The sequence below is a fragment of the Elaeis guineensis genome, chromosome 1 (genome assembly GCF_000442705.2).
Source record: "Elaeis guineensis isolate ETL-2024a chromosome 1, EG11, whole genome shotgun sequence".
In the NCBI taxonomy this organism is placed as follows: Eukaryota; Viridiplantae; Streptophyta; class Magnoliopsida; order Arecales; family Arecaceae; genus Elaeis; species Elaeis guineensis.
The window spans coordinates 10526464-10539035 of record NC_025993.2 but is presented as its reverse complement, the minus strand read 5'-3'; the positions used below and the strand labels follow the sequence as shown (position 1 = coordinate 10539035).

Here is a 12572-nt window from a genome sequence, read left to right as displayed (position 1 = left end):
TTTTCTTTTTCATTTTAATTTCACATGCTCCATTACTAATGAAAAATTAGCTACTCAACGAAGTGTTCCTCATTTCATTCATGATGTTGTGATAACTATATCTAGACCTTGTTGGATGCAATTTTTAAAAGAAATGTAATTAATTAAACAGCATTTATAATTTTCAAAATCCTATGTTCTCATAGATTTTGTGCATAATGCCCATTAAATAAGCATACTATCAATAGGTATTCTTGAGTAAAATGCGTTTAAAATATCAAGATGAAACTTTACTGGATGAACAGTAGTCAAGAACAGAATTTAAATCCAATTCCATGCATTGGAACCTTGACACAATCGCATTACAGCCAATAGCTAACTTCCAAGCAAGTAACATAGCAACCATGATATTAATGGCCGGTATAGCAAATTATTTTTTATAAGTTCCACAACATAGCCCAACCGCAATTGTCTATGCAACTAGTAACCACACTTAACCCTCGAGATTCTTTTCTCTGTGGATACACACAAGATTCTCCGATATCCATGTTTGGAGGGACTCGTTTCTTGTCCACTGACTCTTCTATTATATGTGTCTCCCGATCCATGCTTGCACAAGAGAGCAAGGTAAAAACACCTATTAAGAGTGAAAAAAGGACAAAGCAGAAAATACTGCCTGCTCAATGCTCAGCAAGAGAAGGAAGATCGCTGCCAACACTGAAATTGTAGCCCATGGGTTGCCAAGATAGTCTCGCCTCAACGCAGCAAGCGTTTTATGCCATTTGGAGTCATAAAACTTGTTTACCCTCTGAATCTGATCTGTAAGGTAGTTCTTTTTCAAATCAAAGTGTATCTGACTACCTAACTTATTGAAGAGTTGTTGTCACGCCCCCGACCCGAGATTTTGAATCGAGGGTCATGGCAACCGCCGCATACTCATGAAGAACTCTCTCCATAAGCATGCAAGGCATCTCATCACGATATCAATGCATCACAGCGGAATAAATTCAAATAATTATTATTCAACTGTAATTCAAGTAATTAAATCAAATATCTTACATCCAATAAAATTTTTCTTTGCTAACAATAAACAATAGATCTAAATTCAATGAAGTTGACAACGCTAATCTCGCTTCTAAAAGCTCTGTCCCAATATTTCTTCCCACGCTTGAAATTAATTATCTGAATCTGAAAAATAGAAAGAAAGGTAATGAGCTAGACAGCCCAGTAAGTAACAAGTATCTTTACCAGATATTTCAGATATTATATAATTTTCAAGAATAATACTGCAATAAACATAAGAGTATATTTCATGCTGATTTAATACAAATCAAATATTTTCAAATATTTACATGTAATATAATCATAAATCCGATTCGATTCAAAACACTCGTAACTCAACAGCCTTGACTATGACCAACGTTTAACCCCCATTGACAGGGTCCACAGAATACCAGCGCACAACCCCCACTGGCAGGGTCCAGAAATACCAGCGCACAACCCCCACTGGCAGGGTCCACAAATACCAGCGCACAACCCCCACTGGCAGCGTCCACTGAGTACCAACGTATAATCCCCATTGGCAGGGCCCACTGAAACATAGTTAGGCTGAGAGCATAAATTCGATCTATATCAAAACACTGTACCATAATATGTCATAATTTTTTACTAAATATGTGCATAAATTGATATACCATAACATTTCAAAAATACTTTTCTTTCAAAACATAATTTCATAAATCATGCATAATTTCAGAGAATAATTATTTATTTTCAGAATAAATATGGAATATCTTGATAAGATGAATCATTACTTACCTTTCACGGAGCACTGAACGAATAGATCGATTAACTTCTAGTAGATTCTTCCGCGTCTATTATCCAAAATTATATTTTTACATTAATTTAATTCAAAATTAAATCTAATAAATCCCAAAATTAAAATCTCGCTTAAAATCAGACTCGTCTCTAAACTCGATCAGAATCATCAGATGAAGCCTTTCCCTACGCTAATCTTCGAAGGGTAACTTTAGAGAGAGAAGAATCCATCAAGAGAGAGAAACAAGCTAGAGAGAGAAAATTTTAGAGAGAGAAAGTAGAGAGAGAAGTCCAAATCCAGAGAGAGAAAGTCAGGGTTCAGTCTGAAAGAAGAGAGAGAAGAGAGAGAAACTCTCTCTCTCATCAATTTCAATTTTTATTTATTTATTTATTTACTTACTTATTTGTTCATATATATATATATATAAATATATATATATATATATATTTTATTATTATTATTATTATTATTTTCTTTTCTTTTCTTTTTCCTCTTTTCTTTTTTTTCTTCTTCTTTTTTTTTTTCCTTTTCTTTTTCTCTTTTTCCTTCTTTCTCTTTTCTTTTTCTTCTTTTTCTTTTTTTCTTCTTTTTCTTCTTTTCTTGGTTCTTCCCGTGCCGGAACAGAGGACGGTGTGGCCCATCCTTGGCCGGGCCGTTCAGGCCACGGCCGCCGCGGCGGAGGCCGGCGGCCGACGGGGGCCACTCCCCTGATCAAGGAGAAGCATGGCCGGCGATCGATTTCGATCGCCGGTGCCGGAAAAATTCACGGGAAAGAGACCAAAACAGAGGTCTCTTTCCCCGATCGGAAATCGGCGACTATCGTCGCCAGCAACGCACACAATGCACGGGGAGGAAGGAGAAGAAAGAGGGGAGGAAGAGGGAAACTTACCTCAGCCTCCGGAGACCTCGCCGGCGAGCAATTACGGCGAGAAATCGGACGGTGTCCGCGGCTCTAATTCGAGGAAATCGGAGAGAAGGAGAGAGGGAGGAGGCCAATGGATCGATTCTAAAGAGAGGGAAGATCTTCTTATAGAGGGTCCTAGGATTCCGAGAGATCCTAGGACTCCTAATGCGCATGGGTCTCGCCGGAGAAGAAGACTCCTATCGAGAGTCTTCTTCCCGGTTTTTACTCTGTTTTTTTTTTTTTTTTGGGTTATAACATTCTTCACCCCTAAAAAGAAATTTCGTCCTCGAAATTTTTCATACCTGTTACCACTGTATTGGAAGCCTGTGAATTCTGTTGAGTAAGCGCATAAACTCTTCCCTGGGTTTTAGAAATCTTTCCGCCATCCTTATGTTGTCCTTCATGAGTTCTTTTGCCAGCTTGATTTTCAGTATTTAGTGGGCAGCTCGCAATTTTATGATCCATCTGACCACATTTGAAACAAGCACCGGTATTCCAAAAGCAATCTTTGTCTGCATGATTTTTGCCACATCTGGAGCACGGCTCATCATCAATCTGTTGAGTCTTATTGTCTACTGTTCCCTTGGCTGATCTTTTGATATTTTTATTATTATGATGCTCATACTTTAACGTCCCAATATTCCTAATGTTTACCCACCTACACTCATACTATGTCAAATTCTATGTGTCATAATTTATCCACTTATGCTCTGATACCATATTAATTGTCACGCCCCCGACCCGAGATTTTGAATCGAGGGTCATGGCAACTGCCGCATACGCATGAAGAACTCTCTCCATAAGCATGCAAGGCATCTCATCACGATATCAATGCATCACAGCGGAATAAATTCAAATAATTATTATTCAACTGTAATTCAAGTAATTAAATCAAATGTCTTACATCCAATAAAATTTTTCTTGCTAACAATAAACAATAGATCTAAATTCAATGAAGTTGACAATGCTAATCTCGCTTCTAAAAGCTCTGTCCCAATATTTCTTCCCACGCTTGAAATTAATTATCTAAATCTGAAAAATAGAAAGAAAGGTAATGAGCTAGACAGCCCAGTAAGTAACAAGTATCTCTACCAGATATTTCAGATATTATATAATTTTCAAGAATAATACTGCAATAAACATAAGAGTATATTTCATGCTGATTTAATACAAATCAAATATTTTCAAATATTCACATATAATATAATCATAAATCCGATTCGATTCAAAACACTCGTAACTCAACAGCCTTGACTATGACCAATGTTTAACCCCCATTGGCGGGGTCCACAGAATACCAGCGCACAACCCCCACTGGCAGGGTCCAGAAATACCAGCGTACAACCCCCACTGGCAGGGTCCACAAATACCAGCGCACAACCCCCACTGGCAGCGTCCACTGAGTACCAACGTATAATCCCCATTGGTAGGGCCCATTGAAACATAGTTAGGCTGAGAGCATAAATTCGATCTATATCAAAATACTGTACCATAATATGTCATAATTTTTACTAAATATGTGCATAAATCGATATACCATAACATTTCAAAAATACTTTTCTTTCAAAACATAATTTCATAAATCATGCATAATTTCAGAGAATAATTATTTATTTTCAGAATAAATATGGAATATCTTGATAAGATGAATCATTACTTACCTTTCACGGAGCACTGAACGAATAGATCGATAACTTCTAGTAGATTCTTCCGTGCCTATTATCCAAAATTATATTTTTACATTAATTTAATTCAAAATTAAATCTAATAAATCCCAAAATTAAAATCTCGCTTAAAATCAGACTCGTCTCTAAACTCGATCAGAATCATCAGATGAAGCCTTCCCCTACGCTAATCTTCGAAGGGTAACTTTAGAGAGAGAAGAATCCATCAAGAGAGAGAAACAAGCTAGAGAGAGAAAATTTAGAGAGAGAAAGTAGAGAGAGAAAGTCCAAATCCAGAGAGAGAAAGTCAGGGTTCAGTCTGAAAGAAGAGAGAGAAGAGAGAGAAACTCTCTCTCTCATCAATTTCAATTTTTATTTATTTATTTATTTACTTACTTATTTGTTCATATATATATATATATATAAAAATATATATATATATTATTATTATTATTATTATTATTTTCTTTTCTTTTCTTTTCTTTTTCCTCTTTTCTTTTTTTTTTTCTTCTTCTTTTTTTTTCCTTTCTTTTTCTCTTTTTCCTTCTTTCTCTTTTCTTTTTCTTCTTTTTCTTTTTTTCTTCTTTTTCTTCTTTTCTTGGTTCTTCCCGTGCCGGAAAGAGGACGGTGTGGCCCATCCTTGGCCGGGCCGTTCAGGCCACGGTCGCCGCGCGGAGGCCGGCGGCCGACGGGGGCCACTCCCCTGATCAAGGAGAAGCGTGGCCGGCGATCGATTTCGATCGCCGGTGCTGGAAAAATCCACGGGAAAGAGACCAAAACAGAGGTCTGTTTCCCCGATCGGAAATCGGCGACTATCATCGCCGGCAACGCACACAATGCACGGGGAGGAAGGAGAAGAAAGAGGGGAGGAAGAGGGAAACTTACCTCAGCCTCCGGAGACCTCGCCGGCGAGCAATTACGGCGAGAAATCGGACGGTGTCCGCGGCTCTAATTCGAGGAAATCGGAGAGAAGGAGAGAGGGAGGAGGCCAGTGGATCGATTCTAAAGAGAGGGAAGACCTTCTTATAGAGGGTCCTAGGATTCCGAGAGATCCTAGGACTCCTAATGCGCATGGGTCTCGCCGGAGAAGAAGACTCCTACCGGGAGTCTTCTTCCCGATTTTTACTCTGTTTTTTTTTTTTTTTTTTTTGGGTTATAACATTCTTCACCCCTAAAAAGAAATTTCATCCTTGAAATTTTTAATACCTGTTACCATTGTATTGGAAGCCTGTGGATTCTGTTGAGTAAGCGCATAAACACTTCCCTGGGTTTTAGAAATCTTTCCGCCATCCTTATGTTGTCCTTCATGAGTTCTTTTGCCAGCTTGATTTTCAGTATTTAGTGGGCAGCTAGCAATTTTATGATCCATCTGACCACATTTGAAACAAGCACCGGTATTCCAATAGCAATCCTTGTCTGCATGATTTTTGCCACATCTGGAGCACGGCTCATCATCAATCTGTTGAGTCTTATTGTCTACTGTTCCCTTGGCTGATCTTTTGATATTTTTATTATTATGATGCTCATACTTTAACGTCCCAATATTCCTAATGTTTACCCACCTACACTCATACTATGTCAAATTCTATGTGTCATAATTTATCCACTTATGCTCTGATACCATATTAATTGTCACGCCCCCGACCCGAGATTTTGAATCGAGGGTCATGGCAACCGCCGCATACTCATGAAGAACTCTCTCCATAAGCATGCAAGGCATCTCATCACGATATCAATGCATCACAGCGGAATAAATTCAAATAATTATTATTCAACTGTAATTCAAGTAATTAAATCAAATATCTTACATCCAATAAAATTTTTCTTTGCTAACAATAAACAATAGATCTAAATTCAATGAAGTTGACAATGCTAATCTCGCTCTAAAAGCTCTGTCCCAATATTTCTTCCCACGCTTGAAATTAATTATCTGAATCTGAAAAATAGAAAGAAAGGTAATGAGCTAGACAGCCCAGTAAGTAACAAGTATCTCTACCAGATATTTCAGATATTATATAATTTTCAAAATAATACTGCAATAAACATAAGAGTATATTTCATGCTGATTTAATACAAATCAAATATTTTCAAATATTCACATATAATATAATCATAAATCCGATTCGATTCAAAACACTCGTAACTCAACAGCCTTGACTATGACCAACGTTTAACCCCCATTGGCGGGGTCCACAGAATACCGGCGCACAACCCCCACTGGCAGGGTCCAGAAATACCAGCGTACAACCCCCACTGGCAGGGTCCACAAATACCAGCGCACAACCCCCACTGGCAGGGTCCACTGAGTACCAACATATAATCCCCATTGGTAGGGCCCATTGAAACATAGTTAGGCTGAGAGCATAAATTCGATCTATATCAAAACACTGTACCATAATATGTCATAATTTTTACTAAATATGTGCATAAATCGATATACCATAACATTTCAAAATACTTTTCTTTCAAAACATAATTTCATAAATCATGCATAATTTCAGAGAATAATTATTTATTTTCAGAATAAATATGGAATATCTTGATAAGATGAATCATTACTTACCTTTCACGGAGCACTGAACGAATAGATCGATTAACTTCTAGTAGATTCTTCCGCGCCTATTATCCAAAATTATATTTTTATATTAATTTAATTCAAAATTAAATCTAATAAATCCCAAAATTAAAATCTCGCTTAAAATCAGACTCGTCTCTAAACTCGATCAGAATCATCAGATGAAGCCTTCCCCTACGCTAATCTTAGAAGGGTAACTTTAGAGAGAGAGAAATACATCAAGAGAGAGAAACAAGCTAGAGAGAGAAAGTAGAGAGAGAAAGTCCAAATCCAGAGAGAGAAAGTCAGGGTTCAGTCTGAAAGAAGAGAGAGAAGAGAGAGAAACTCTCTCTCTCATCAATTTCAATTTTTATTTATTTATTTATTTACTTACTTATTTGTTCATATATATATATATAAATATATATATATATTTTATTATTATTATTATTATTATTATTATTATTATTATTTTCTTTTCTTTTCTTTTCTTTTTCCTCTTTTCTTTTTTTCTTCTTCTTTTTTTTTTTCCTTTTCTTTTTCTCTTTTTCCTTCTTTCTCTTTTCTTTTTCTTCTTTTTCTTTTTTTCTTCTTTTTCTTCTTTTCTTGGTTCTTCCCGTGTCGGAACAGAGGACGGTGTGGCCCATCCTTGGCCGGGCCGTTCAGGCCACGGCCGCCGCGGCGGAGGCCGACGGCCGACGGGGGCCACTCCCCTGATCAAGGAGAAGCGTGGCCGGCGATCGATTTCGATCGCCGGTGCCGGAAAAATCCACGGGAAAGAGACCAAAACAGAGGTCTCTTTCCCGATCGGAAATCGGCGACTATCATCGCCGGCAGCGCACACAATGCACGGGGAGGAAGGAGAAGAAAGAGGGGAGGAAGAGGAAAACTTACCTCAGCCTCCGGAGACCTCGCCGGCGAGCAATTACGGCGAGAAATCGGATGGTGTCCGCGGCTCTAATTCGAGGAAATCGAAGAGAAGGAGAGAGGGAGGAGGCCAATGGATCGATTCTAAAGAGAGGGAAGACCTTCTTATAGAGGGTCCTAGGATTCCAAGAGATCCTAGGACTCCTAATGCGCATGGGTCTCGCCGGAGAAGAAGACTCCTATCAGGAGTCTTCTTCCCGATTTTTACTCTATTTTTTTTTTTTTTTTTTTGGGTTATAACATTCTTCACCCCTAAAAAGAAATTTCGTCCTCGAAATTTTTCATACCTGTTACCATTGTATTGGAAGCCTGTGGATTCTGTTGAGTAAGCGCATAAACTCTTCCCTGGGTTTTAGAAATCTTTCCGCCATCCTTATGTTGTCCTTCATGAGTTCTTTTGCGAGCTTGATTTTCAGTATTTAGTGGGCAGTTAGCAATTTTATGATCCATCTGACCACATTTGAAACAAGCACCGGTATTCCAATAGCAATCCTTGTCTGCATGATTTTTGCCACATCTGGAGCACGGCTCATCATCAATCTGTTGAGTCTTATTGTCTACTGTTCCCTTGGCTGATCTTTTGATGTTTTTATTATTATGATGCTCATACTTTAACGTCCCAATATTCCTAATGTTTACCCACCTACACTCATACTATGTCAAATTCTATGTGTCATAATTTATCCACTTATGCTCTGATACCATATTAATTGTCACGCCCCCGACCCGAGATTTTGAATCGAGGGACATGGCAACCGCCGCATACTCATAAAGAACTCTCTCCATAAGCATGCAAGGCATCTCATCACGATATCAATGCATCACAGCGGAATAAATTCAAATAATTATTATTCAACTGTAATTCAAGTAATTAAATCAAATATCTTACATCCAATAAAATTTTTCTTTGCTAACAATAAACAATAGATCTAAATTCAATGAAGTTGACAATGCTAATCTCGCTTCTAAAAGCTCTGTCCCAATATTTCTTCCCATGCTTGAAATTATCTGAATCTGAAAAATAGAAAGAAAGGTAATGAGCTAGACAGCCCAGTAAGTAACAAGTATCTCTACCAGATATTTCAGATATTATATAATTTTCAAGAATAATACTGCAATAAACATAAGAGTATATTTCATGCTGATTTAATACAAATCAATATTTTCAAATATTCACATATAATATAATCATAAATCCGATTCGATTCAAAACACTCGTAACTCAACAGCCTTGACTATGACCAACGTTTAACCCCTATTGGCGGGGTCCACAGAATACCAGTGCACAACCCCCACTGGCAGGGTCCACAAATACCAGCGCACACCCCCCACTGATAGGGTCCATTGAGTACCAACGTATAATCCCCATTGGCAGGGCCCACTAAAACATAGTTAGGCTGAGAGCATAAATTCGATCTATATCAAAATACTGTACCATAATATGTCATAATTTTTTACTAAATATGTGCATAAATCGATATACCATAACATTTCAAAAACACTTTTCTTTCAAAACATAATTTCATAAATCATGCATAATTTCAGAGAATAATTATTTATTTTCAGAATAAATATGGAATATCTTGATAAGATGAATCATTACTTACCTTTCACGGAGCACTGAACGAATAGATCGATTAACTTCTAGTAGATTCTTCCGCGCCTATTATCCAAAATTATATTTTTACATTAATTTAATTCAAAATTAAATCTAATAAATCCCAAAATTAAAATCTCGCTTAAAATCAGACTCGTCTCTAAACTCGATCAGAATCATCAGATGAAGCCTTCCCCTACGCTAATCTTAGAAGGATAACTTTAGAGAGAGAGGAGTCCATCAAGAGAGAGAAACAAGTTAGAGAGAGAAAATTTTAGAGAGAGAAAGTCCAAATCCAGAGAGAGAAAGTCAGGGTTCAGTCTGAAAGAAGAGAGAGAAGAGAGAGAAACTCTCTCTCTCATCAATTTCAATTTTTATTTATTTATTTATTTACTTACTTATTTGTTCATATATATATATATAAATATATATATATATATTTATTATTATTATTATTATTATTATTATTTTCTTTTCTTTTCTTTTCTTTTTCCTCTTTTCTTTTTTTCTTCTTCTTTTTTTTTTTCCTTTTCTTTTCTCTTTTTCCTTCTTTCTCTTTTCTTTTTCTTCTTTTTCTTTTTTTCTTCTTTTTCTTCTTTTCTTGGTTCTTCCCGTGCCGGAACAGAGGACGGTGTGGCCCATCCTTGGCCGGGCCGTTTAGGCCACGGCCGCCACGGCGGAGGCCGGCGGCCGACGGGGGCCACTCCCCTGATCAAGGAGAAGCGTGGCCGGCGATCGATTTCGATCGCCGGTGCCGGAAAAATCCACGGGAAAGAGACCAAAACAGAGGTCTCTTTCTTCGACCGAAAATCGGCGACTATCGTCGCCGGCAGCGCGCACAATGCACGGGGAGGAAGGAGAAGAAAGAGGGGAGGAAGAGGGAAACTTACCTCAGCCTCCGGAGACCTCGCCGGCGAGCAATTACGGCGAGAAATCGGACGGTGTCCGCGGCTCTAATTCGAGAAAATCGGAGAGAAGGAGAGAGGGAGGAGGCCAATGGATCGATTCTAAAGAGAGGGAAGACCTTCTTATAGAGGGTCCTAGGATTCCGAGAGATCCTAGGACTCCTAATGCGCATGGGTCTCGCCGGAGAAGAAGACTCCTACCGGGAGTCTTCTTCCCGATTTTTACTCTGTTTTTTTTTTTTTTTTTTTTTTTTTTTTTTTTTTTTGTTTTGGGTTATAACAGTTGTGCTACTGCTTGATCATTGCTTAGTTTGTGTTCCAGTATACCTTCCAAGTGGAGCAACCGCACGTCCTCAGCCTGGTCGATGATGCAATCCATAAAGAGTGCGTATATCGTAATATACATCTTAGTATTAAAATAGCACTGTTCGAAAGCTATGAGATTTTGGAAGAGAGGACCAGTATAGTCATAGATTTGCAGCGATGGTATCTCCATCCGTCCCCTCCTAAACATTAACCGCAAATTCAAGAGGCATCGCAATGGCGTGATCTCCACCTTCCTCTGCTCAAATGTTATGTTCAAGAAACTATCTGCCGGTGGTTTCTTCCTCTTGAACTTAACCCCAGCCCTATGGATCTCCGTCGCGCTAGGAGTCCATCTGGGAGCAGATGTTGAAGACCCTTGTGGAGGAGCAGCTTCTGCTTTCTTCCGCTGGGACTTCATGTGTTTAATTGCATCAGAAATCCATCCTGGTTTAAATTTCGGAATTAGTTGTGAAGGAGCAGCCTTTGCTTTCTTCCATGCGGACTTCATACGTTTAATTGCACCAGGAATCCATCCAGTTGTTGGAACCAGAGAAGGAGCAGCTTTTGCTTGCACCCACCTGGAGTACTGCATGTGTTCACTTGAAATAGGAATACATTCTGGTTCTGATGTAAACTGTGCTTGCTGTTCTGAAGGGATCCGAGATGAATGAAATAGATGAAGCAGATGTTTGTATTTGCTTGGGGAATTTTTCTTCTTTTTCTTGAATGATTCGGATTCCTCGGGATGTATGTCTTTGAAGAGTTGGAGGGCAAGGTCGACAAGACCAATCTTTTCATCCTCACATGATATGAGTTGATCAAATAGCAATTTTATGATGAAGAAAGGAATTTGGTTCTCGAGCTTCAGTAGATCATAAACTACTAAATCGAGAGTGAATAGCCCTGCCACAGTTATGTTCTCAAGCTGTTCCTCCTCGATATTTATAACCACCTCCCCTCCCCATGTCCACTCTCTCTCCTTTTTGTCCTCATCCTTCTCGGTTGTCTCGTCTTCCAACTTTCCTACCACATCCCCCTCCTCTTCCTCCTCCATTTCTGCTTCCATGCCCTTCTCCCTTTCTATTTCCTTGGTTGATGATTCCTTCCTACACTGCATTTTTAGCATGAGATAAATGATGAAGCACCCATCAAGCAACATGATCAATGCCATATCTTCGGCATCCAATGTAGAGAATTCCTCAGCGTAGCAGCGCCGAACATTGTGATCCTGTTTCTTCAACTCCAACAAGCACCTGTCCAACAATTGATTATCATCTTGACTTCCATGATGCGATAGAAGGTGCTGGACAGACCGCCACTTATAGTCCATCATGACAGAACTCTCATATGGGTTGTGGTGGTGAAAAGGTCCAAAGGAAGCAACCGTTGGAGTGTAGGCTTTAGGATCCAACTCCCGGATGTGCTTGGGGACCTTGAACATGGTGCATCGGCCATGGCAATGGTCCATAGGGTGTGCTAAATTTACCTTTTTCCTCACTCGATCGATCCATGAGGTCTCTCTCTCATTGGTTTTGCAGTTAGTGGAAGATGTGGCATTGGTAGGCATTCCTTTGCTTTTACAAGACACTTTGGAAAGGATTCTTCCACTTTCCCGAGACACTTTGGGCATTGAAAGGCATTCCTCCTCTCCCTCGATGGAGAGGCAGCATGATATGTGGTCAGGGAATTCTTCGTCCATGTTACGACCTGGTTTATAGAGTACGTGATCGAGTCATTGTAACCTCTAAGAGAGATTATCTCTAACAGAAATTTAGTTCCAAAATTAAAACCATTGAATTTCATGAGAAAATTCCCAGTTGCTGTGAGCAAGCTAGTATTATTATATAGTATCTTGAACACGAGCTGAACTAATTTGACAAGATGCCTTATGTATTTAAATTATGTAAGTGAAGGTAT

The 12572-nt window shown here is 38.8% G+C and overlaps 1 protein-coding gene across 1 annotated transcript; it reads right to left on the bottom strand.

The window, feature by feature from the left end:
• Positions 1-619: 619 nt before the first annotated feature.
• On the bottom strand, positions 620-12354 carry LOC114913184 (UPF0481 protein At3g47200-like). Its single transcript, XM_073251828.1, has 3 exons — positions 11271-12354; positions 10637-11141; positions 620-860 (listed from the first exon to the last, which is right to left on the bottom strand). The coding sequence occupies exons 1-3, from the start codon at positions 12352-12354 to the stop codon at positions 620-622; spliced, it is 1830 nt and encodes a 609-aa protein (XP_073107929.1).
• Positions 12355-12572: the final 218 nt, after the last annotated feature.

Bases quoted from the DNA above. Each gene is read 5' to 3' on its own strand.
- LOC114913184 (XM_073251828.1), bottom strand. From the start codon at position 12,354: ATGGACGAAGAATTCCCTGACCACATATCATGCTGCCTCTCCATCGAG. The intron at 11,142-11,270 runs GTATTCCTATTT...CATGGAAGAAAG, and splicing joins GTTTACATCAGAACCAGAAT to CAAAGGCTGCTCCTTCACAA. The intron at 861-10,636 runs ACAACTGTTATA...GGGGGCGTGACA, and splicing joins AGCAATGATCAAGCAGTAGC to ACAACTCTTCAATAAGTTAG.